The sequence below is a fragment of the Nothoprocta perdicaria genome, unplaced genomic scaffold (genome assembly GCF_003342845.1).
Source record: "Nothoprocta perdicaria isolate Ctin4 unplaced genomic scaffold, notPer1 scaffold_184, whole genome shotgun sequence".
In the NCBI taxonomy this organism is placed as follows: domain Eukaryota; kingdom Metazoa; phylum Chordata; class Aves; order Tinamiformes; family Tinamidae; genus Nothoprocta; species Nothoprocta perdicaria.
The window spans coordinates 471,947-499,844 of NW_020455027.1; the positions used below are offsets into that span (position 1 = coordinate 471,947).

The window sequence follows — 27,898 nt, forward strand, 5'->3', positions numbered from 1 at the left end:
TGAAGTATGCAAAATCATATTCTTACGTGTCAAAATCATACTCTTACAAAAAATAATTTGGGAGACCGCTAAGGTGATTCTCTGAGTAAAAGAAGTGAGAAAAAAAATCAGGAAAAAAAAAAAATCTTTGTGGCAGTTCTTTCTGTCCCACAGAGTACGAACTGAAGTACACAGTAACTATGATATCCTAGCAAGCAACTACATGAATGACTGAGATGGAAAAGACTAAAGGAAGGCAATCTATTTGGTGTACTTTAGTCCATATTCAATAGAAATATTCAATGAATCCTATTTCTGGTTTGAGAAATGCAGAAACATGGAGATTAAATCTATACAGGAGGACTCAGGAACACTTCTGAGGTCCTGCTCAGTCAGAGATCCATTTGTCCATCAGAGGCCTCTTCCCCCCAAAACAAATGAGAGCCTGAAGAGCTGCAGACACCTGGCAYCTTCTGGAACGAAACCAGGATCCATCCAGCAGGGTCTGGCCAGCCAGGGAGGGCTCAGGACTCAGACACTTCATCTACATCAGTAGCCAGTGGAATAAAAAAAAAGAGCAATCCACAGAGTGAAGTAGCTGACCCTGAAGATCTGATGTTTGTGCTAGTTTCCTCTGTTAGTTTCAATCTGAAGAAATCAGATCACGTACTCTGAGCTCAATCTGTGGTGGGAGCGAGAACACAATAGGTGAAGGCCTTTGGGAAATCTGTTTCCAAAGCACATTCCTGGTGTAGGAAACACCCAGAGTGCACTGAAGTGTCTGCCTGTCACTCTGTCTTGGCACAACTGGAAAAATCACCATACCAGAACAACCTGAGTCCTCTTGCAACTTGATATTTGAACTACTAACCATTATCAAGGACTTAAGAAAAAAYAGGATGTGAACTTGCACCCAAACTGGAGCTCAGCTGTAGTCTTTTAGAAGTAGGTGCAAAGAGGATGGAGTATCATTTCTTCTCAAAACTAGGCCGGTCTTAAGAGAGACCTGCTCAACTGAAGGTCCAGAGAAGGACAAAGCAAGAAGTTCCAGGGCTTATCTTTGAGATGTCTACTCAATGCTAAGATGTGCCAAGATTTCAACATCAAAGAAACTTCCTTTGGTATGTGTATCAGATATCACATTATTCTGAGTTTATAAACATGATCAGCTTGCATTACTAATGCAAACTAATTATCAATTTGCATTAGCATTTTAATTGTAATCACAAGCTATGTGAAGTCAAACACTGCAACAAGGAGAATAATACCTATGTCTCTTAATCTGTATATCAGATACTACCCTATGAGAATGTTTTCCTATATTTGAAGACATAAATTCAACTAGGAYAGAGAAACAAATGAGTAAAAAACTCTTAGCACCATGAGTTTAATGAGTACTAGGACCAGTGACTAACAATATCAATGTTATTACTGGAAAGAAGCAAGGAACTTAGATCTGACAGTGCAAGAAACTTATTTTCACTGACAGAGCAAATGCTAAAAATAACTTTTCAAAATTTGCAAATATTTCTCTATATATTTTGCAGCGTGGCTTCATCTGGCTTTGTCACTGCCATCGATTAATCAACGCAKGGCTTATTTCACATGAGGATGGGAGTCATTTGAGTTTTCCCTGGAGATAAGAATCCTCCTAAAGTTGAAGTGACATCTCTTCTATTAATTTCTTTATCAGAATTCCTGCTGCAGTCTGAGCACTTCACACACTCTTTCTTCCTCTACGAATACATATATATACATATATATATTTACCTTTAGTTATTCAGTAAAATCTGTAATTGTTATTTCAAATAAAGAATGGATAGATAGTTACCTCACTGGTAAAACACAAAATCAACAAATAAAAAACACTACCACAAAATAGTGGAATATTTCTCTACATTTTTAGGTGTTACCCATATCAAGAATTTGTTTATATAATGCTACTTATCACTTACTAAAGTAATTGTCTYCATAGCTGCAATGATTGTGAAGGAATTATTTGTGAGATAGTCAATTGATTCACTGTGGCAGTGTTTGGAAACTTAGATGATGTCTTACATTATAAAGAATTATATCAAACAGTTACACTCTCTGATTTTAATTAAAGATGGAAGTATTCTGAAACCAAGTACTAGTTGTTTACAAGTGAGCTCTTAATGTAAAATTGGAATAGAGTGTGCATTATAATGTGATAATTRGAGAAAGTGTACATATTTGAAAAAGAAAAAAAAACTGAATAATTAATAGTAAATTTAAAARCAATCTAGCCTATGTTTTCCCCATTTTTTTTCTGTCTTGAATGTCTTTAGCACTTCTCATTAAATGAATCCATAAATAGTACTTCTTTTTTTTCCCCTAAATGGAGGACAGGAGTTGAGCAAAGAATGAATTTATTCATCTTGAAAATTTTGCCAAATTTAAAAATCAGTTTTGATGAAGTATTTTCTTCATATCAAAGCAAAAATGCTTAATTAATCTTTCTGTCACACTTTTTTTTTTGATTATGTCTCATTTAAATTAAAATAATATAAATCAAAGTTCAGCAAGGGTTATTTTTTGAGCATTTTTTCTTTTACAGGCATCTAAATAAATGGTCAGAATGAAATTAATGAATGTCATGGGAAACAATTTTCTTTACTACAGAATGAAAGGTTGGAAGCATGATCAGGAACTGATTTCTTAAACAAGAGGAAGTACAGTTTCAGGCAGGTAGAAACATTGTAGGACTTATCTCAATGCATTACTAAAATATATTTTAAAAATGATTAGATAAACAAGCAGAGTAGAATGGATCAGTGACTATTAAAAGCAGTGATGTGGTTAAGCTTTTGCTCAGGGAGTCCCTTAGCAGAGAATTGCCAGAAGCAGCAAGTTGAAGAGCATGTACAGGCAGAAATAGCACTTTTTATTTGTCCTTCTCTTTTACTTTTCCCTCTTATTGGCTATTGTGAAAAAAATGCATTAGGTCTAATGGATTTTTGAGTTTGCACAGTTGCATTCTTAAGATATGTAGCATTTGTGGGGTCAAAACGCTCTCAGATTGATATTTTCCAAAGTTTGTTTTTTGCTGAAAGTAATACACGTAGAAACAATGTCTCCCAGCTGTAATGGCAGCATGGGAAGTGAACAGCAACATTTGAACACTAGTGGTTTTACCAGTGAACAGCTACACTTCTGCTGTAGAGCAACAGGAATGTGAGTGGAGTTYACTTCTCTCTTTCCTCTTTGTCTAGCAGATAAGGCACAGATTAACTTTCAAACTTTTGSTAGGGCTCTGGAAGATGGTGTTGTTCTCACTTAATGGCAATGGTTTAGGAAGTTATAGACTTCAGCCCCTTCCTTTCACCCTCTACTTAAGGTGTCTGCTCTTTTGGTATCAGCAGGAGTGCATTTATGCTGSCATCTTAGATCCTGTAGCTCATAACCTGGCACAAAACCATAAATCACCACCATTTTCAGCCAACAGACAGGACAGTACAGGGGTTAGGCTGTGAACTACAGCATTCCAACCTTCTGTTGGCTGTGAACTCCAACCTTCCTCCATCCTCACTATGGCACTGTTCACCTTTGGCTGTACAGGCAGAAATCTCCTCCACCTCCTGCAGGCAGGATTAGCAGAGCTCATGTGCTGAAGTCCACAGCCCTTGAAAGAGCCCAGAGAGAAACTCAAGTTCAAGGGAAGAAACAGGATCCAGATGAAACAATCACGATGTGAGACAGATATAATTAAGGCAGCCGATAAGGATGTGCCTTGATAACAAGTCATGCTTCCTCTTATCTTACTAGAGCAGCCTAATGAGAAGCACAGCACCTGTACCCAGAACAGCAGCTTTCTAAAAAGGGAAAGGAGAAAGAAATGAGAAAACAACTGGCAAGGCCTTTCCCTGTAGCCTCTTCCTGTCCAGTGAATTCATGGCGCTTTACTAAATTGGTCACGACACTACAAATAGGCAGGAYAGGTACCCAGCAACCAATTTTTCGCTATACATTTTACACTAATCTATTTATAATAAGGCAAATCATTAAATTCTTGTTTTCACCAGATACCTCCTTTAGTGACAACACTGCCAGAAGGGAAAATGAAAAATTATGAAAGTATAACGAGACAAATGGATACAAACTTTCTGTTTATATCCTAATCCAATTTCATGCTTTCTGTTATAAAACATATGCAAACTATCAAGTTAAAATTATAGTCACTTTAGATTCTTGATTTTAAATTCGTATCTGCAAATACTAAGCTTTTCAGTGAGATAAGTACCTCTGAGTGTGATCAGAGGTGAACATGCTTCATGATTTTCAGACTTGTCCAATACTTTCCATGACTAACCTTTCAGTGTTAAACTACCTTTCCAAAATAATTTTTTGGCACTTGCACCAGAAAGTCYGTAAGGACTAGACCCTCAAGATTTCTGGTGTATGTCTCAAATTTATGTTATTCTGCCCAGAACAGACATCTTCAAAATTCTGCATAATCCTGATCCTGAACCTATCTAAAATTTGCAGGAATCTTGTAATTCCTTAAGAGATTATTCCCAGGTGCCCAGAGCCTACTTCAGGGAATGCTTTGAAGTGTCTCCACTTTGATCCTTCTGAGAGATGGGGAGTCAAGCATATCAAATTGAAATAAGAGGTATAAGTGTTCAACTACATAACAGGATTCTGTGCTATGAATTGGCATTTATGGCATGTGCCTAAATCATGAAAAATTGTGGGATTTTGCATATATCCCTCTCAGCCGCCTTTGCTACTGGCTTGGGAGGTTCCTTGGCTGGATTTGTGGAGGGATCTAGGTCTCAGGAACACAGAGATCTCACATCAGAGACCATGCAAGGAGTTAAGACTGCTAATTGAGAGTGGAGCAAGTGAAAATAGTATGTAAAAAGGGAAAGTAATATGAAAGAATTTATCTCACCTAGCCTCAGACAAGTCATTGAGGCCCTTTTTTGCTTAGGCCTTCCATCTAGCATAGAGTGATGCAACCTTTGGAGAATGACAAAGATCTTAGGTGGCCTCTGCCCTGAAACACCAATGTGGGCTTTCTTTTCAGCCCTAGCATGAAGTGCTAAATAACTGATTTCTGAGAAAAAAATATCCACAACCAGATTTCATCACAGTCTCTTTCAAAAGGGAGTATACAAGAATCCAGGAGACAAAACAAAACACAACAAAAAACCCCACACTTTCTCAGAAGCCCAGATAGTAGGCAAACTGCAATAACGGAATACTACTCTATTTATAAGTTTACTGCAGGTTGCTGACATGCAAGCCCACAATTTTCAACCAGTTACTTCAAGACAAGCCTAGCAAAGTGAACCTAGCCATTTTCAGTTTGTCTCAGCTGCTTAATGGAAAAAAAAAAAAAAGTAGCCTCATGCAGAGCATAAATTTAGTCATGATCCCACTCTTTGAACACTTTGTAAGCCACAGCTAATTAGTCTTTYCAACTCACACTGTGCTTCTGGATTACCTAAAGCCTCAGCAATGCACTTTAGCGGGATGGGAGGGTATCTGCAGAGGGCAGGAAAGGTCTTTCACAGCAGATATTAAAAAAAAATATGAAAAGGATACAAAACAAAGGGTAACTGATGCACRCATGTAAGTATGAATATTATTATTTTTATCAATTTCATGTTCATCACATTTTTCAAAGTGTTTATCACACTTTGTTTATCACTAATTTGATTACATGTTTATCACTGAAAATGTGCTTGACTGCACACTGTATTGTCCAAATATCTTGTAAATACTCATTGTATATAAAAAAGTTATTTCTGATTACATAATACATTTTTGAAATGTCCCATTAATGTCTTATGATTTCTGTACAAATACAAAGGAAACTGCAGCTGTGGATTACACTGAAATTTGCTTCTTACTTGCATGAATAAAATTARTTTTTTCAAGCAAGAATCCCCTTAATACAACTTTGACAAGTAGTGTCATTTCCAGCACCCCTCACTTTTCACAATGCTTTGGAAATCACCGTGTGAACTTATTTTACCAATAATAGTAACTTAGGTTGAACATACTAGAGCCGCTTTTTAAGCTGTCAGCTATCAGTTCAGTGCAGATATCTGTGAGTCAGGTTTGCTGTGCATTTGAACATATTGAAAAGTTCTTCTAGGTTAGGATGGAGTAGTTTCTAATTAAGACATCCGAACACATCGGTATCATTAGTATCAAAAAAGGACTTAGGAAACTGGCTGTACACATCAGAACAACACCATCTTTTCCTCTCATAGTTTCTGTTCCTGTGCTGTGGGAAACATTCCTGTTCCCACAGACTTGATGGGGAGAGCTGCAAAGAGCACAACCGTCCCTCTGCCCTGCCTGAGGTGGCAGGGGAGGACTCCTTCAATGCCCAGTGCATCAGGAGATCACAGGGTGGTAAAGAATCCTCTCCTGTTGCTTGAGTAATCCTGTGTTTCCTCTGCTACTTTCAGGGGTTCCTGACATTGTAAAAGTGGGGAATTTAGGAGGAGATGCTCTCCAGCAGATACTTTAAAATTTCACAATGATTTCAAGAAAGTAATTGAGATATATGACTCTGAATCATTCAYACTAGCATTTCAAAATCTTACAAAACTTGCTGGGTGAAGAGATGCACATGACAGCAAGAGATGCGTAGTATTGTCACACCAACTGGGCTGAAATTTGACAGTGTGAAATAATTCAGGCACTAATCAGAAAATTCAGGGCTGCTCTTGAAGCTGATCCGTGATGGTGATCAATTGGCTTTGAAATTTGGAACAAAACTGACCTGCCCAATTTTCTGGTCCTAGTTTAGGAACTCAAATCACACCCTGGGACTACACAAATCCTTTTAGTTTGGCCTTTGCAAAAGCAGAGAGGGGTGCAGGGGAAAAGGAGGTGGACGTAATTTCTGAGTTTTCAGTGATATATATTGTTTTGATTTCAGACGTTTACTAAAGACAGAATAGACCTTACCGTAGCTGTCATAAGCCTCTTCGCTTGTTCCGTGACCATAGTCATAATACTCAGGCACGCTGCAACAGATCCAGACAGTTATGTTACTACTAATGCAAATAATCAACACAAAACAAAAATAGAACACACAAAAAAAWGAAATGCACTTGAATACTTTTACATATAGCACAATCTAGCTAATTTCAGGTCTAATAATAGCTGAAGAAAACATGAAAAAAAATACCGGTGACAGTAACAACTACTGTAAAGTACATCACATTTCTTATCTACTAAGCAAAAATTGTTTCTAAATAGGTAAAGCCAGGACATGTGACAAAGATTAAGGATAGAAATTCTGTTTTCAAAAACAAGATCTAACATGACAATCCACTTTTTATTCACTGCTGTTAAAATACCAAAAGAGGTATAAATCTCATTTACCTGCAATTCCAAACAATTATACTGTATCAAATTCAGCAAAATTTATTTTCTCCACAGCTGATGTGTGGAACCTGTAAGCCACGTGGCTTTACTGAGAACACTGACAGTTCTTCAGTTTTCCTCCTTAAAAGAAAGCATGTTTCCAYTGCTTGAAAAGCGAACACCTGATTCTCCATAGCCACCTTCATATTCAGTGCTAATAAAATGCAGATGTAAAATATGCAAAGTGCAAGAAAGTGGAAAATCAGAGTCTCCATTTTTTTCTTGACTGTTTTTGTTAATCAACAGAGAACGTATGGTCATATTAATGTTATCTAAACATCTGATCACAGTTACACCCCGATAACCAGCAAATCCCAGCTATTACCCACAATGGGCATGCAGAAAGCTTTGACCTCTGAAGCATATTGGAATGGAAATTAAATTAATCACCCTTTTGCTTGATTGCTGTTAATATTTATAATTTTCAATCTGTATTTGGTATTCAGCGCCAAACTCAAGATCAGACTAGTTCAGTCTTGGGTACCTGGCAGACATAACAATAATCAGTCGCCACTCAGATAAACTTATAAACTCCACAGGTTTTGCTGTATTGTCTATCTTCTGTCTGCAATGAACCAAACAAAAAAGATAACACTTTCCATGTTATTTTGTTGTCACTTTTATTTCTTTTTCCTTCGAGACTATGTGAGATGGACTTTTGCAAAAAGAACAGAAACAGCCTGTTTGCACTATGTAGAAAATTATTGCTTTGGCAGTTTTCCAGATTGGATTACTGGGGGTATGAAATAAGGGTTTATACTTGAAACAGAAGCATAGTCAACAGAGAAGCATAAGTTAAAAAAAAATCACAAATATCCTAAATGGTCAGTATGGAGCAATTATTTTCTTAGACGAATTTTAACTTCTTTGTTCACAAACTTCTCATTACATTTAGCAGTTATTCATAGCTACTATTCCTAGAATAATTTCTGAGAATAATTCATGCGCTGTAGCTCACATGAGAGGACTCACTGCACATATTTGATATATGGCAGTCAAATTGTTTTGATTTGGGATACCTCCTTCCCTGTCTGGCTAGGCACAGTTCTTATCATCAGCTTGAACTGCAAATATTTGTGGATTTATAACAGAAAAATGCAACTATAATTGTTGCATATTAATTTACTAATTTAGCAAGCAGCCATTCATGTATTCCAATAGTACTCTCAGATTCACATCAAACAGAAAAATCCATTGGCTAACATAGTAGCAGAAAGTGTGTATAAGAGTGACTTTAATGCAAAAAGGAGTTAATTCTTTTAAATAATTTTTCCAAGTGCCACCTCAGCTCTGTGTGACATAATCACAATAAATCACAATAAATAATTATCTTCCAGCATAATATGAGSATTGCTGTTTGTCTGAAAAATAATTATCTAAATATTCGCACCCTCTCATTGAGTTACTGCAAGGCATTTTAGAAACAAACAGGAAGAATGCATCTGTTGTTTTGTAGATTTCTGTAAATTTGAGTACACTTGGGACTCAGTCCAAAGACCACTAAGTTAKCAGCAGCTGTCCTGCTTTCACTGGTCAGCAGGCTGGAGCTGTTACCATAAAAACAATGTCCAGCAAAATATAGAATTTGCAAGAGCAGTTAAAAACGCCTTGCTATATCATGGTTGTTGCATTCCTTTACTGGAGAAAAATACACACATAAACAGTAAGAATGTAAGATAAAAATCCTACATGGTGAACAYTCAGAAATTAAATGCATCCCATACACTATATATAGACTATATACAGCATTAGTATGCAAACCATTGAAGTAAGAAATAAGCCTGAGTGTTACTGTAAAAAAGTAATTTGTTGTACAGTGCAGTATGTTTTCTGTGAGCACAACACAGCACACTGCTGMAAATGCCTAATTCATAGCACAATACATAATTGTAGTCTAACTTCTCCAAAATTATTTCCTGAATAATAGACATTTTTGAGAGATTTGAGCTGCAATGTTATTTGAAATTCTTTATTAGCTCTTATTTTGATAGTGCTTTGGATAGTATCTAAGTTAAGCAAATGTATTTCTTGGAATGAATCTTATTTAYACTCACATTTTGGGAGTCAGGCTGCTCATTCACTAATCTGCTCTACTGCAAACCCTGATGAATATGTATTATGTGTAATCTAGTACATGCATTTACTTGTAAAAACTCTCCTCTGTTTTTTTATTAAGCTGGACAATGAATAATGCTGTACATAATGAAAGTTATTTTTAATAATTACACAAAAATAAGTCATATGAGTAATTCACTTTTATTAAGCCCAACTATGGAAGCAAAGAGTCAGCAAATAAATTAAAAATTAAAAATTAAAAAAAAAAAACAGAAACGACAACAACAAAAAACTTGTTTACATAATTTTGAAGTTCTCAGTTCTTGGAAACTACAGTGATCATGAGTTCTAGAAATCTCGAGATTTCTTGGTAGTGCTAATTGGAAACAAGATATCATTATCTGTCATTAGCATTCATTACTTTCAAGCAACATGAAGTATAATTTGCTCAAGTGCACGYACTCAGCTGAAAGCAGGATGTAATTTGTGTTATAAAACAGGTAAAATAGATTAACTCATTAACAACTTTTCATCTTTTATGCTTAAATATTCAATGTATTGCTCTGTACTTTATTACCAGGCTTCTGGAACACAGTGATCTTGATTTGCCAAGATTTGGACTTTAGTAGCTTTCTGTATTTGTCACGTATGAAGGAACTGAGATATATATAGGACTATGAATCTTCTAAGTTGTTTAATTATTTCTGTATCTCAAATGGTTTTCAACCTCAGAAGTTCTGAGATCATTTTTCTCTACCTAGATAAGTTTTTTAAAACTAAGATGTATGATTTTGTCCACATTCCTATTTTGCAGCCAAAAAGAATAATAATATGTAAAAAATATAACAATTTATCTATGTTTGCTTTTAATTTAATTGTTGGATTTGGTTAGTGCTTTTGAATCAGTTATTTTTAGAGATTTGGGCCAAAGATTCCGTGAACTCTTGATGTCTTCTTTCAATGCAGGTAAAGCTAGATCAGTTCTAAAAAAAAAACAAAAAACAAAAAACAAAACAAAACAAAAAAACAAAGTACAAAAATTACAACCCTTATGTAGAAGACAGGGACCTCCTGAGGTCTCTTTTGACCTGAATTCTCCTGTGCATCTATGATACGAGAAGAGCTCAAATAAAAATTCCCTATTAAACAGCAACTGGCTTTTAATTCCTCCTTAACTGTAACTTTTTCAAGCTGAGTTTAGCTAAGCAAAGCCAAATTCAAATGTGACTGTGCCAAGATCTAAGAGAAACCACACCACTTGTTATCTGAAAGGCTTTGCAGAATGGTGCTCTAACGTAGCTTCAGCAGAGAGCCACAACCAACAGATCAAAAAGTATGGCCACAGAGGCCTGATTTCTGGGGTCAGCAACAAGCAGTTGTTCAACCATTTAATTCATAATCAAAGAGACCAAAAAMTTGCAATGCAGCTTTGAAGAAGTGACTCTCAAGATACTTCTCTTCTTGTGTTGTGGTACTCACCAGTGCGAATGTGAACACTTTGTTTCATGAATTGCACTCTCTGAAAAAGGAATCCTGGCTTTTGTCAGCTTGCAGTCAGCATCTGTACTTGATACTGAAACATGGAAATAAAACTCTAGCTTCTCTAGCATCTCTGTTATAGCTGAGTCTGTTGCAGCTTCAGACAGCAGATTCTCAAGTCAAGTTAACACCCAGGATGATTTACAAGGATGCCTAGAAGTGGGATTCAATCTTTTAGACAAGACTTATCCTTTCTTTTTCCTTTCCTCAAATGAATGCTGTCTTGAACTCCTATCTTGTCTTATCTCTCTCTTTCTCATTCTCCTTTCTTAGAGTAATCCTTGGAGTTTGCAGCCTTCAATACTGGTAACTGATACAATCAAATACTCAGCTTCTACACTAATAGTATCCTGTCAAGACTATTTTCATTGCTTCATGTTAAGGTTATGGTTGTAAAACTTCATAAAAGAGGCGAGGGTCAACTGAACTGAACACATAGTTGGCCATGAAAGAAAAGCTGTTTAAGCAAAGCACCATGCCATCTCCTGGAAGACAGGTGAATTCCCGTGAAGGATAATATATACAATTTTTATAACTTAGTATTTCAGAACAATTCATCGCAGAACATGTAAATAAAGAAATAACCCTCCAAGGAATCTGAAACAACATTTCCACTTACAGATGTACATCTACAGGAATGATCAGAAACCCTTTGAATGAAGGAACTTTCTTAAAAGACTCAGCCTCAAATCACAAGTAGCCTCTCCTGAATACATCTTTAAAACTAATGGAATAATACAGTGAACGGTTTGGTAGATTAAATCTCTCTCTTTTTTTTTTTTGAAAGCTCAGGTTTAACAGAGAAGAATATTTCCCTTTACAGTAGTCCCTAGATTTCTTCTACAGATTGCAACATGCTTGAAGTTAAACTAGATCTCATCTGTCTTCAGCATTTCCCAATACTTGATTTCATGTTGCTGCAAATCTTAATTTTTAAAGAATGAAGTCAGTAGAATTGCATAAGCATAGGAATGAAGTAACATCAGATTGGTGAGATGACTGGGTGATCCCAACTTTCTGTATAGTCTGAAGTAGAAACCAATCTGTTATTTATTTGCTATAACCATGGAGAAACAATGATTTCTATTCAGTTTTCTTAATCCCTTTCTACTTCTTTCATATACATAGAATAATTGCCAAATACTTCAGAATATCCTAAGAAATGTCTGCAGATATGCTATTTACAAAGGGAATGATGTAGAATTCTAGCAACCCTATATAAACACAGAGACTATAAGAAAGTATCTAGGGGTTATTTCTAGATCCATAATTTTCAAATAAAAAATTTTAGACAGGTGTATGGAGGAAGMATATTCCAAGAATTTTAGGAGAAATGTGATTTATAGGAAAAAAAGACCTTTTCTCTACTTTAGAGCAACTAAATTTGATTCTATTTTGCTCATTGAATCAAATAAATGAGAAGTGGCATTTGAAAACATTTTCTGAAGATGAATGTCATAAGTGGATTGCTGTGAAGATACATAAAATGTCATATTCTAGGCTTCCTGGCTTGATTGATTTCAACAGTTTAGAAATATAATACTGAGAAATCTTTATTTATGAACAGGTGGCAATAAGCACAAAGCCAAAATGAAATATGACAAAGTATAAATACAATGCATACTGCTATAAATGGAGAGAATACACAACAGAAAAATCATAAAGAATATCATATTTTGCTAACAATCAGTATAACCACTCTGCCTATTGCAGTTTGGATTACATCTATTTGTCTACATTTTATTGTTTACTATTCTGATAGTGAGACAACAGTGGGTAAACCTGTGATCATGTTATCAACAAACCTAAGCAAGTGAGATTGCTAAATTAATTAATTWATGATTATTCACAGTCCTGTCTAATCATTACTTTAAAACTAAGGAAAAAACTTAAACATTTAACTATAGATATTTCTCTCCACMGCTAGTCTAGAGGAACTTTTTATGGAGCGAGTAAATTGCAAATAGTGGGAATGGTTACAGAATATTTTGCTTAAATAAGGGTATCTGATCATTGCTTCATGCATTATTTAAACTCATTTTACCCTCAAGAAAGATTATAGACCTCTTTCTGCATTTTCCTTCTGAATGCAATCAGAACATATAAATTTTACAAATGGTGTTTACTAAAGCTTTTCAACAAGGCATTASGAAATGGAATATGTAAATAGCATTGTGAGTGACTCAACAGCAACTTTGTGTTTATCGCTGTGTCTATTTGGAAATATTTCACAGTATCACAGAATGGTTGAGGTTGGAAGGGATCTCCAGAGATCATCTAGTCCAACCCCCAGCTCCAGCAAGGACACCCAGAGCACAGGGCACAGAGCGACGTCCAGGTGATTTGAAAGATCTCCAGAGAAGGAGACTCCACAGCCTCCCTGGTCAGCCTGTTCCGGGGCTCTGTCACCCTCACTGAATGAAGTTCTTCCTCATATGGAGATGGAACTTTCTGTGTTTTAATTTGTCCATTACTCCTAGACCTGTCACTGGCCACCACCAAGAAGAGTTTTGCCCCTTCCTCTTTACATTTCCCCTCCAGTATTTATACATGTTGATCAGATCCCTTCTCAACCTTCTCTTCTCCAGGCTAAACAGGCCCAGCTTGCTTAGTCTTTCCTCATAAGATAGATGCTCCAGTTCCTTAATCATCTCGCTCAGTAGTTATTTGATAGGCAATTAAATAGCCCCAAATTTATTTTTATTTAACAGACACAAATTTATTGATATCATTCTTTACTGAAATTCATATAGAATATCTTTAAGCTACAGTGCTTCCAGAGCCTCTCAAGCCTCTCAATCGTTCTATTAGTGAGTTTTCCATTTTTTTAGAAACCCTTTTTTCTTAACATTGATCTTAAAATTCTATTACTGAAATGTAAAGCTATCCTTTTTTTTTTCTGAATCCAAAAGGAACTTGGAGAGCAGCACTGTTCCTTGGATAGTGTCCCTCAAAGGACAAGTATTCCCAGCAGAGTTATGTATAGCTGCCTTTAGAAGTGTACTCATCTCAAAGCGCTAGTTTACCTGTAGCACAGTGTTTGTGAAGATGTCACCTCTGAAATTATGTATACGTTACATCTTGACATCTGGTGGTCAAGCAAGGGTAACCAGAATGAACTGCAACTTAGGTTTTACATGGCTAGTTCCACGCAAGAAAGAGGAAAAAATGCCTTTTGTGTGCAGCACAGGGCATAAATGAAGATATGTTATAATAAGGCCTGTTTCACTGTGGGATAGGATCTGTAACAGTAACAGGCTGCACTGTTTTTATCCATCTTTTACCACTGAATTGTTTATTCTTCTTGTCACTATGCTACAGGTTTTCTRATTCTTTGCAAGTCTATTTAAAGCTGAGAATAGGAGTCACAGTCTCTTCCTGCTTTAGTAAGCCCCCACTCACCAATTTATTTTTCTAGCTTATTAGCAAAAAACAAAATGGAACAAAAGGCAAAAACATGCCAGTCAAGCAATCCTCAAAGACATTGCAGATCTATCAAATGTATTCACAGAAAAGAATTATCAACGTGTATGTGGTCATGACAAACATTGTTGATCAAGAAAATTCTGCAAAACATGAATTTTAGGTTTGAAACAAATCATTTATTTATTTCTTTTCTCCATGTCAGACATGGTTTTTCACACTGCACAAAGTTGTGTGGCTTATGCCAAARTGGATTATATAGAACATATCCTATTTAGTGTGCCCTCTAGCYAGTCAGTACCATGTGTTCTGAGCATGTCTCTTGGCTATGAGATATGGTACCTTTGAAATGAAACTGCTGGTGCTACTAATGTCACAGGGGTCAATGGTGATAACTACAGATATGGCAGTAGAGGAGAAGGCTACACTCTGCTGACCATCAAGTTTTTCAGCTGATTCATCAGCAACTGATCCACTTTTGCAAAGTTATTCTATTGGTCTTGGTTGAGGACTTGTCCATGCTTCTCATGCAGTACATTACAATGCACCATCAATTTCCGTGTAAGCAAAGAGGCAGATCTTCTCTCAGAACCTTTCATCTTTTTCTCCTGGTGATGTGGTGTTCTCAGCTGATGAATCTTGTCAGTGGAGTAAGTTCCTGCTAAGAAAATAAAAAAATGCATTATATTTTGAAAACTAATAGAACACTCCCATAATGTCTATGTAATAGTTCAACTGGAAACTTATGCTTCTGCTATTTTAGAGTTCTCTTTGATCACTCAGCATGTTGTTCTCGTCAAAAATTGTTTTTAATGCAGTAGTGCATAAAACACTTCGTGGTAAAGATCATATTTATTTCTTTAAATCTACAATTCAACCACACTGGAAAGGAAGAATTGTTGCCATGTTCTAAAATGGTCTGAAGGTGGGAAGCTTCTGAGATTATCAGTGCACTTGAACCACCAAATATGACAAACAAGGCCTGCCTTCCATGAGAAATTATATCTTATATATCCTGTAAGAATGACATCTACCTTAGTAATGGAAATTGGAGATCACCTGATAGAACGACTCACTGGTGAGGGTCATGTCTATTTAAACATCTGTTCCCCTACAGTAAGTTTGTTGCATTTGAGAATTCCGCTAGTCAACATAACAGGCATCTCACAAGTTTTAAGTATCAAGTGTGAATAGAATGGGAATCCCAGATGAATATTAATTGGTTGTTGAGATGAGATGCAACTACCTGAGAACCCTCATCTGCTATCTGCTCCTCATCAGTATAACATGCTATGAAACAATAAAGCAGGGACGGCCATCATATTTAAAGGAGTTTTACTTCCTTGAGGTATCTACAGACACTGATCAGGTYCCCCCTCAGCCGTCTCTTCTCCAGGCTGAACAGGCCCAGCTCCCTCAGCCTTTGCTCACAGGGCAGATGTTCCAGGACCCTGATCATCCTCGTAGCCCTGCGCTGGACTCTCTCCAGCAGCTCCACACCCCTCTTGTACTGGGGAGCCCAGAACTGCACACAGTGCTGCAGATGTGGCCTCACCAGGGCTGTGTACAGGGGGGACAATCACCTCCCTTGACCTGCTGGAGACGCTCTTCTGAATGCACCCCAGGGGCCCGTTGGCTTTCTTGGCCACAAGGACACTGCTGCCTCATGGTCATCTTGCCATTCAAATGTTGTCACATTATAAGCTAGAGTTACCAGAATAGATGTTTAGAAGCCAAGTCTAGCTGACCAAAAGGGTCTGATGTATCTGCAAACTCAGATATATAACAATACGGGCCAATTWTACACTTCAGTGGGAGGGAGAGGAGAAGAGAAAAAAGAGGTTCCATCAAAGACCTCTAAATGCAGTTGAACATTCCTAGTGGATGTGAGTCAAATTTGATGCCTAYCCTTGCCCATTGAAATGTTTGGTTCCTTGTTCTCTGTGGTCTCAGACAATGCTTTAATCTGAACTACCTTAAAAATTACCTGTGTTTTGACATAAGAATGGAAATATTTCTAAAACCAGCAGTGTTTCTAAATGTCTTTGCTAAACCAGTCTTTTACTGAACCTTATAAATAATGATTATTGTCACAGTTGGAAAGTGTAACAAGTTATGCCTTTAAATATTTTTCCTGAGATTTCATCATCCTGCATTCTGCATAGTCATTCTGGAACAGGAAAAAGAGTGGCTTTAGGAATGTGGCTCCTAGTTAAAGCAAGACATACCTTATGCAATACAGACTGCAACGTTAACTATATTTGGCATAACCCTTAATTTTTTAATTCCTAAAATTACAGTCTCCCCAAAYACAAAGATACAGGTGACACACGACTTACCACAGTGAAGATCTGCTGCTCCGGGGTCGTGCTGTCACCTTTCTTCAAGCTGATTATTGTGTCCATTTCAAAGTAGTCTTGAGGTGTCTCTTAGCTCACGTAGCTATACAAGCTTGCTGGTTTCTGCCATTCTAGTCTCATTCTGAGACTCTTCCAGGAGTGTTTCCATTCCCCTATCTTCAGTGTAAAAATCAGACTGCTACCATGAAGTTCTGCTGTCAGGACGGGTGGCTGTGGTAGAGTTTTTTGGAGAAGGACTTACACAAAATGTGTTGTTGGGAATGTTGTTCCATCTATGACCTCCAGTRTGAAGCCTCAGATAATTGTACATAGAAGTACAGCATGTGTTACTTCACCTGCAACTGGATGATCTTGTAGCTGGGCATTTTGCCACTCCTTCTAATACACTGAATACTCACAACAGTGTGTGTTCACACCATGTTCATTTTTCTCTGCTGTTGGCAGAGATGAATTCATAAAAATTCCCTATCAGGCAACTCTTGGATGATGAAGGACTAAAGGATCCCATTAATGGACAGAAAAGACCTTTGCTGAGCAAAGGGGAAGTAGACATAAAGAAGTGGGTCAAAAGAGGAACAAGACAGAACTCACTAAGTGTTCTGAAGCACGTGGAATTCAGCATGCATTCAGTTCTGCCCACAGTGTAGTTTTAAGGGTTTAGAGTGAGGATGAGAATAAGGCCTGGTCAATATGTGGGTGAGACAGACAGTGAGACCAGAATTCGGACCTATGTTATAGACTTATATATTAATTCCTTAATGAGCCATACAAAAGAAGTGGAAAAAATTGTGCTTAGCATGAGCAGCTCTCATCTCCTGCCTTAGGATTTCAGTTAACCCCTGCAGATGGCAGCAACAATTATTTTTTTCTCATGCTACAGAGAGCTACAAATCAGCTACAAGGTTTTGTTGTTTCCCCACAAATCGCACACTGCATAGTCTGGATCAATATTCTGAAGGGGTCCAAATTATTTTCTTTCTTGGGTGTCTGCATTACGTATCTTGTTCAAATGATGGGTCATACTAATTACAAGACATGGCATTAGCAGATAACTTTTTAATACATACACCTAATCTAATATTTCTGCGATATTCTTCTATCATATTATTTTTGCCAGGCTTAATAAAGAGGCCTTTCTATGAAACTAAATATCCACTAAGATATAGAAATCCAATCATAAGTTTAATAGTTCATTTATTTTTTAAATATATGAAATCCGAGTAGTGTGCTACTCTGCAAGTAATTTCTTTTAAGTCACTAGACCAGTTATGGCATTCACTAATACTAAACATGGATAAGTATGACTGTATATCCTGCCATATATTATGAAAGAAAATATTTCAGTTGCACATTTGAACTAGATTAGGCATTTTGGAGGCAGCTCACATTAGTGGAAAATACATTTAACTTAATACGTGTTTAACTGAAAAAAAAATTGACTCATAAGTTTTCTTGAATGAAATTATTGCTTCTAGTTCTAGTTTGACATATTATACTCGAAATCAACTTGATAAATATGTCATTTTGTTGTTAGGGACATCAACTTGCAAAGAAATTACAAGTTAATTCATATGATATAAAACAATGTCATAGAAGACAGACTTCTAACCAATTATTATTTTTAAACTATAGACTATCTCCAGTGGCAATTCACTATTGTATCAAAAACTGGGCTGAATTCTTTTCAAAAAAATYGGAATACATTTGACAACAAGAATATCTACCTACACAGTGACATGATAAATACAGTAAGCAATGTATAATTATTGAAAAGTGTGATGTTAAAGTATACTTGAAGGGGTTCACATTTAGGTGTGACAAATCCTTTTAAACATTCTTCACTGGCTATAAAAATACTTTCAAAGAATTTTTGCATCAGCTCAATTGCCACTCACCAAAGCAGTTACAGAGTTTAAGGTCCTCTTGCCTTTAATGTGCAAAACTGTGAATATAAACATCATTTTCCTGTCTGGCAAGAATCAAAGTAATTCAATTAAAAGCTACTTCTTTCCCTCTTTAAACTTTGTGTGGCTTCCTGTGATCCAACATTTATCCTCAGCAACCAATCAAAGCATTTTCTGAATAACCGGCTGAAGGCTCTTTTAGCTTTCAGCTGAACTGCAAAAAAGATACCATTGTGCAGTTAATAAACGTGGACCAACTGTAGAGAGAAATATATGCACGTGTCGGGTATGTGGAAGTAAAAGTAAGCTTTTTTTTTGTCTCTTTTTAGTGACATGATTCATAAGAAGTTTGAACATAATTCTATTAACTTACACAGCAATGATATAAAAGAAATTACATAAAATTTCCAGACTTAGTTGCTTTTATCAATTCTGAAAGTTGTTGAGAAAGTATCTGGCAGAGAGCAGATACCTCAAATAAAGTGTAACTGCAGGCAAAAATTGCATTTTATATTTTTCCCTGAGGAAGGTGGATACCAATGGACAATATATATTTGCCATCATCRTTATTATTTTCTTTTCTTTATTTGATTCCAGTTTAGTTCAACTACTACAGAAACTATGAAATATGAGACGCCCTTACAGACTTTGCACTAATAAAGAGAAAATAAATGCACAGATAGGGTTAAAATGAGATAAAGTTGTAACATGGTGTTATCGCTTGGTTACTTTAATTTTCAATGAATTGAAAAGTGAATTTTGCTTCCTCTGAATAATTCTGTATGTTACCTCTGACCATCATTATTATTTTTGATGTCTATTTCAAATACTGTGAAATCTGGAGAATTTAATGTAGAAAATGAAATAGGAACTTCATATAAAAAAAATAAGGAAAAAGAAGTGTTAACTAACAGTTTCATTGAAAATTCACACAAATTTATAAACTCTTACCTTTGTGTTTGGGTGGCATAACTGTTGTCATATGCCTCATAGCTTGGATCATCATATTCACCCCCATATCCATCATCGTATCCCTAAGGTAAAAATAAAACACCATAGCTTAGGAGATTGATAAACCAAATAATATTACCAGGCTGTAGAAGYAATCGTCGTTAAKGTATACATGCTATGTTTGCCCAGTGTTTTGTGAAACATGCAGCCTTATTGGCATGAATTATGAATACACATGTTAACAGCTGCCTATATGCTGCAAATGTAAAGAAATTAGCTTCTCACTTGAAACCGTACTTTATCTGTTGATAAACTGATGTGTTTGTCCAAGCCACAGTGCTCCAGCAGGATCTATGTAGCATACTGAAGAAATGATATTGAGAACAATGGTTTCCTAGCAATTTGCTAAAGAAATGATTCCTATAGGTGGTTCTATAGGTTAAAATATCAATTGAAAGGAGCAAATGGTTCACTTGGAGAGATRACTTATCTGAAAGAAGAAGAAGGAAAGACAAAGATAACCCATGGATGACTTTGGATATGGTAGAGAATATGTTCATTCAACTACATGACAACAGAATAGGCAGGAAATACTGTATGAAAACATGTTCTTTATCCCCAGSAATTTTAGTAGCAGATACTTTTAGTTAACAGAAACCAAATGCTTTGCAGTCACAAGTAAGTTCTTCTGTTATGGAAAATTCTAAAGAAATTAGAGGTGTTCAAAACTGTTGACAAATATCAATTACAGCAGAAGGCTTTTTCCATAAGTTATGCAAAATTTTGCTAAGCTTGGGTACAAGGGATGGGATGGAGAAGCTCCAAACTAACAGGAACCTAGTAAATAATCACTTCTGGTGAAGTATGATAACGATGCCAAGTATAATGGTATTTTGATACTTCATACTTCTGCATCGAACTGGACTTCACTGGTTTGCCTGATTTAAAGAAACCTTTCAAATGAGGTGTTACCATGTCTCTTTAGGTTAAACATAGACATATTTGCAGACCACAGTTAGATCTTTAACATTCGATCACTAGAGGCACAATCTTGACCTTGATCACCATTCAGCACCAGTAGGACAGGGAACACGTGTTAGGACGTGACACTTGTTGGCCATGCTACATACTTTAACAGTGTCCCTAAAGGCTCAGAGGAGGTTAATGTAGTGCTAGTGGTTCATGGGGAATGACTGGAAAACAGGGCCAGAGTAAAAAGCACAATACATCTTTAATGAAGAAAACATATTTTCTGGTTAATGCTCTAATGTGGTGGTGTTTTATAAGAAGAGAATTATCTTTAAATTCTACCAGTGAATTAACTATATATGGCCTATATTAGCAATTACAGTGTATTGAGCACAGGCAACTCTGTTTCAAAGAAGCTTCCAAGCACCTAGAACAACCTTGAAAAAGACATCAAATACGTAAATCTGAACCAGAAATCCAAAATAATTCTGCTCATATCACTAAGGGCTCTCTAATTCCCCGAGTACTTCTCCTTAACCTTCTGTTCCTCAGCACCAACAGCTTTACCATTTCAAAGCATTTCATGCACATGCATTTTGAGAAACTAGACATCCAGCACCTGAGTGGAGCCTGTGAGAATCTAGAGGCTACTGAATTTTAAGACATTCAAATGCCCATGTACCTTCTCTGTGCGTTGAGGACTTTGCTTTGAGGCATAATTCTGTAATTTTTCCAGAGGCCAGAACCCAGGATGCCCTCAACAAATGCAGAGAAGTCTTCTACTCAGCAACAGAGACTGGCTCTGACATGCAGTCTCTAGGTCTATTACTCCTTGTATTAGAAAAACATTAAAYGATCTGTCTAAATGCTCTGCATATGCATGTTGAACACCAAATGGGATCTTAGGGAAACCAAGTTACTAAGGYTGTATCTACAGCTAAATGAAAGCAAAAGAAGAATCACTAGTGTGCTCTTGGACCGTTTTTTTTCTTATAATTTCTATGATCTCAGTAATTTCAGCAGAAATCTGTGCATGTATGTATAAATATATGCAGATATAYACATACAACTCTTGGACCTTCTATCCTGTATGTTAAACTCTTCTAAGTCCTTTTAATTGAGATCTTTGAGTTTTGAGCAGAAATCTCTCTCAGATAAAAACTCTTGGGCCTGATTAATGTCCACAGTTTCAGAATCCATCCCCACACTAATCAGACTATCGAAGTACTTGTATGATAAGCAGACACTGAAAAGGTCAAGCCACACAGTTTTGGTGAAGGAAAAACCAAGTCCTCATTTGAAGAGGTTAATGCAGGTGCAGATAAGCCGGACCAGTTGGAAATATTTTTCCTTGATTTCTAAAAAAGCATCAGATGAGGCCTGATTCTGAAAGCTCTCCATGGCACTGGGGTTGGTTGTACCTTGGGTGATTGGGCTCTTTCCCCATGATAGTCACTAGAAGAAAAAACTTACTGGAATGAGCTGAAAAATATGAAACAGTGGAACTAGAAGAAATACTCAAACTGATTCAAAAACGCAAAGTCTAAATGCCATTTCTTCATCATCTATGTTTCCATCCAACAGTATCTTTATTTTCAGGTATTTATTAATGTAACTCCTTTCCAAAACAGAAGACAAAGATACCTTTGTTGTGGCAGGATAGGAGAAAATTTCTGGTCTTTCAATTATAGAAATTTACTCTGGTCTTATAGTGGTACATCCTCAGAGGAGAGGAGAGAAGGGAACAGAAATGCACTTGGACAGCTGGTATAGCTCAGAGATTAGAAAAAAATCAAAGAAAAAAAATAAAGGAAAAAAAGAGTATCATCAACAACATAAACATTATAGTTTAAAGCAATCTGTCCTCTTTAAACATGAATTTCCACTTTAACACTAAAATCTCATTTTAAACATTGCCAGCCCACACTGAAATGCACCAAATTTAAATCATCTTCTCTGCAAATGGTCTTACAAAATAGAAATTTCACAGTATGCTCTGAAAAACGGTAGACTTCAGCTCTGGGTAGCCAAGACAGAAAATAATTGAAATACTTCTAATGAAAACTGCCCTACTAACAATATAGAACATATGCCAATTTCCATTGTCCCAGGAATATGTGAAAAAAAACATATTTTAAAGAAGCCAGAACTCAATRGCTTTTTCATAGAAGAACGTGTAAACATTTTTAAAACAGCCAACTTAAAATATCCATAAAACCCAGCAGGTCCTAGCAGAGTGAGTTATGCTGCTCTGTACTGGGTTTGGCAAATACGTGACCAACAACAAGGTCTGAGATTCACAGCAGCCTTCACCATTAGCTGCAGGCTAGGAAGACACTCCTGATCATGGAGATTAGTCCTATACCTCAGCGGAGGTGAAGACACAAAAGCCCAGCTCTAACTGCAATCCTAAAGCCAGTGGTTCAACAATAAAGGGGCCCTTTCACAGTTTCCTCTATTTTCTGTGGGCTGCTTCCATAAATCCAGTGTTTCATTCTCTTTTCTGTCGTGACTCAGCCACATATTCTTTCACACATCCATATCATCTAATCTTAGATTTCTAAAAATAGTCACCTACCTCTAAGCTAGTCATTGCGAACTCCCYGTGGAACCAAAGGGTAGAAATAAAACATTTTTAGAGCATAATCTATCCAGTGTATTTTGACACCTATTTGAAGATAAATTGGTTTACTCTCTAAATAAAGTCTGTCTCTTCAGTGACTACAAAGGGAGCTGGGGATGGTGTCTCAGATAACCAAACTTTAGGTATGCAAGTTAGGTTCTCATTCGAAGCAATTTATTGTAAAATCTGAGCTTGTAAAAACCAGTACTACTAMATCTAATTTTGACACCACCAGAGACCCAAAATGCCATCCAGAACACTACGAGAGGCACGGGAAGGGCAGGCGTGGCAGAACAGCATCCCAACCAGACAGTATGCTGTTCACACAATACCTCCTATCACACAGCTTGGCATGCAGTTGACTCCACATATAGATAACAGGATATGTTAGCAACTAGAGGGAATTTTAAATCCCACTCCTTTTTCTTTAYGTTAACATCTGGGAAAAAAATGCAGGAGCACATGTAGGATGCTCTSTCCTTGCATTGGTGCAGCTCATGCCCTTAGCTAGTCACACTCCCTGGATCTAATGAATCTTCGTTTTTCTCCTGTACAGAAAAACAGATGTAAGGGAGGAACCAGCAAACACTCTCCTAATGCTTCACTCCTCCAGCTCACAGGCTTAAATGCGATATATGAACTAGCATCTACAACCACAGTAGATTTGCTTGCTAGAGGCAACAAAYTGATCTCAGTACACTGGGCATCCTAATGAAATCAATTTTGTACTTTATACACAAGAATTGGGAAGAATCTTTGTAACTGGATAGTAAAATACACGTAGCAGAACATCTTTTATATAGTCACAGAAATGCCAATGATATTTCAGTGTAATCAGGGTGATTTTGTGAATACAAAGCGGGGAACACAAATGACACATCCATGTCTTCACATTTCAAGGGTTTCAAAACCCAGCACTGCACAATTAGGCTAAGAATGAGTCAATCTAAACTAGTTTACTGCCCAGAAGTCCTAAAATTGATTTTACTGAAGATAAAAATAGGATAGTGACCACAGAAGTAAATACCCGTGGAGTGCCTAAGCAATCACAGTAAAACAGAATATCAGATACCTCAGCAAATCGCCGTGTACTTCCCAAAATGTAGGCTTCATTGTATTACACAGTACTTACAGAGCACTTATATAATACTTCAGTGATAATATAGAGCAGGAGGAAGTTGCACTGGTGACAGTATCACATAATTAGCATTTAAATTAAAGATTTATTATCCTGTGAATTGAAATGAATAGACTAAAAAGCAGTCTTCGCCTGCCGATGGAGGATGGGCTGTAAATACCCACTATTGGTTTTAATTTCTTTATCATGTCTAATATTTTGTTCTCCAAAATTTCAAGAAAMTCAGACAGTGGACTTGTATCCATAGGAAATGCATAATCAGGAGACTGATSTGACATAAAATCTGTCCTTACAGCAGAAAAATTTCTTATATAGCAGATACAGAAAAACTGTATCTGAGGACTGACAACTGATGCATCCGAGTTTAACAGCTTACTGACAGTTTAAAGCATGTCACAGTAGTTCTTCACTGTAGCCATAGTCCTTTAAAAATAAACCACTTCCATCTTAAATCAGCTTTAAAGTAATTCAGCAAATTGAATTTCAGACCCTTGAAATAATGCCACTATTTGATTTCTTATTCTCTGTTCTACATTCCGGCCCTTGAAAATGTGATCACAGGCCTGCCCATCTCACATCTTGTAAATGTGCAAGTAATGCACAGTAATTCTGAGACGCTAGCAAAGACTAGAAATGCTTTGTTAGGTGCTTTGAAACACCCTGAAATATATTTAATTTAAAGCAAATTTCACTCTGTTGTATTACTGATAGTGGAAATAGGCACATTAAATATAACTTGGCCAAATTCAAGGTAATGTGCCTTGAACGTAAAGACATTCTCAAATTTTATAAACTGTTTCTCTGAATTTACAAAATTCCCTCAGGAAAAACTTCTGATTAGCAGTTAGGAGATCTGTGCAATTTTACTGCAGCAGTAAAACACACAAACAAACACACATACAAAAACACACAAAAACAAACACAAAAACAGCCTTTCATTTTGGAGCTCATGAAAAGAAAATGCATAGGTTAGGAATTCCTTCTAGGTGGAATTCCATTGTTTTTGATCTGCTTTTATTTTCTGTTTAAATCTACTTAAGGAAGGCTAAAACAACTTCACTTGGGAGCACCTCACAACCATCTTCAAATTCAGATGGAAAAAAGAAAGTATAGTGAAGAAATTGTTTAAAGTGCTTAAAACAATATAAAACAGGGCAAATAAGTATTTTCTTTTTTTTTTTTTTTTATTCCTGGGGTAGTCTAAATGAGAACTCAGACATTCTGAATGTTTGAATCATTGCGATCCTCTTCTACAACAGATATCCTGGTACTTCTAAGGGGTAGAAACCAGATAGGTCTAGGACAAGTATTTTCATAAGTGGCACCTGCTTGTCAATCAAATCCCCAAAGTCCTATTTTATTACAAAGAYAACATCACTGATCTCATATTGATCTTATTTGAATTTTTAGTAACATAAAATATTACCTCGAAAACAATTTTATAGAAAAATATTTCCAAAATAAATCGAGACAAATGAGATTTAGTTGACTTTTTACTTTTGCTTGTTTTGTCTCAGGGATTTAGGCATTTTTTCATTCTGTATTTTAAAAAAATACGTCTTAAGGATTTTTTTTCTCCTTTCAAAGAGGATAATGCAGTATCCAGAAGATGTACCTACAACAATTCACATCTGCTATTGTCTTTTAGATCCGGAAGTGATTATTATTCAGTAGTCCTTGTGATATCTTTGATATAATTTTGGTAGTTGCAACTTTGATGGTTTGTCTCATTTTTTATATATGTATAAATCGATCAAAATTGATTTTTCTTTTAATTTCCAAACCTAAATTTTGAAGACATCCCAGTACTTCTCTTGATAATGCTGTAAACTAATTTAGTACTGGACAGAGTAAGCCTCGTGTTGATATCAATTTCCAGAAGAGATGTATCCCATTTTTTTATGTATATGAGAATGATTAAACAGTGCTCTTTGCAGTGTATGCAGCAGTGTTTGCATGGCTRTTGATCACACCTGAATAAAAATGTTCCTGGAAATCACTCTTGGTCCTGTATACTCCTCAGAAATCAAGAAGAAAGTGCATATTCAAATAATGCTCTTAACTGTGGTGACTCTGTGCTATTTCATATCTTAATGGATATTGTCAGTGAATAATTAGAACATATATTTTAGCAACATGTATAAAACAGAAGGATTAGAAGTAATGAAGAAATTTCTTCTTGGCTTTTAAAGATATGCAAGAAATGTGAACTTAACTGGCACAATCTTATACAAGAATTATTGCAGGGAAGTCAAGTATAATTAAAAGCAAACATGTAGCATGTGAAGGGACTTTTCTTTTGTGAATATAATAATGGGCAGAATAGTAAAAGACTATTTATCGAGATACTTAGACTTAGACTTGAAATTGCATTCCATCAAATCTGAGCACGCAATTAGAGAAATTAAGGATAGAAAAGAACAGATCACCTATTAGGAGCTCCTATTGAATATGATTCTTCATTTCAGAACATTTTTTTTTTTTGAGTACTTTCTTTAATCAAATTTAACTATTGCCAGTGGTAGGGATTCCAACGATTCTCTTGTGAAACTACTGAATTGCCTTATAGATTTTAGTGTCAGGCTACCTTTTCTGTCATACTAGCAAATATATCTCACTGTGCCATCTTCCGTACATGCCCAACTCTGTGCTTATACTCTTCCAGCAACTTTGAAGAATAATTTAGATAAATGGAAAACATACAGATGCAAAGCCAAACGCAACCCTGGCACAGAGATATATTAATGAGCATGTAGGCAAAAAAACACGATTCCCAAATCTTTATCAAAACCTTAACACAGATTTCCAAAAATCCCTTCCTTTTCTTTGAGTCTCACAAATGGATGTGTCTGAAAACATGACCAGTCATCTGAGACTGTGCTGTATCAAGACAAGTATATGTTATGAGTAGCCCTCTATACTGCAAGCCTTCTTATACAAGTACCCCTAGGAGCTGTGGCACAAGGGGAGAGATGACCTTGGGGGTAATAAAGTCACAGAATCACAATCACAGAATAGTTGAGGTTTGAAGTGTGCTCTAGAGATCAGCTAGTCCAACTCAGCCTGCGGAAGCAGACTCACTTTAGCACATTTYTGAGCTTTGTGTCCATATGGCTCCTCAATAGCTCCAAGGAAGGAGACTCCACAACCTCTGTGGGCAACCTGCTCCAGTCCTCAGTCACTCAAAAAAAAAAAAAAAAAAAAAAAAAAAAAAGTAGTTTTTTCTCATGCCTTTTGCTTCTTATCCTATTGCTGGACACCACTGAAAAGAGCTTGGCCCCATCCTCTTGACAGTCTCACTTCAGATACTTACAGACAGAGATAAGATCCCTCCCTCAGCCTTCTCCAGGCTGAACAATCCCAGTTTTCCCAGTCTCTCCTCATAAGAGGAGTTCCAGTCCATTCATCACCCAACTCACCCTCTGCTGGACTCGCTCTAGTCAAGGCCACCCAGAAAGTCTCAGGCAGTTTGGAATGAGCTCAGAATTTGGTTTTCAAGATATTGGCACACTCAGCAGGCCTCTATGTGGCACCAGAAAGAAAC

The 27,898-nt window shown here is 36.5% G+C and overlaps 1 protein-coding gene across 1 annotated transcript in view; it reads right to left on the reverse strand.

Moving 5' to 3' along the window:
• The window catches only part of KHDRBS2 (KH RNA binding domain containing, signal transduction associated 2), a 293,914-nt gene that overhangs the window by 32,110 nt on the left and 233,906 nt on the right, over positions 1-27,898 (reverse strand). Inside the window, exons 7-8 of the mRNA XM_026036664.1 lie at positions 19,625-19,707; positions 6,931-6,989 (exon numbers count right to left, since the gene is read on the reverse strand). Of these exons, the coding sequence (XP_025892449.1) occupies positions 6,931-6,989; positions 19,625-19,707 (142 nt within the window). The remainder of the gene's footprint in view (positions 1-6,930; positions 6,990-19,624; positions 19,708-27,898) is intronic.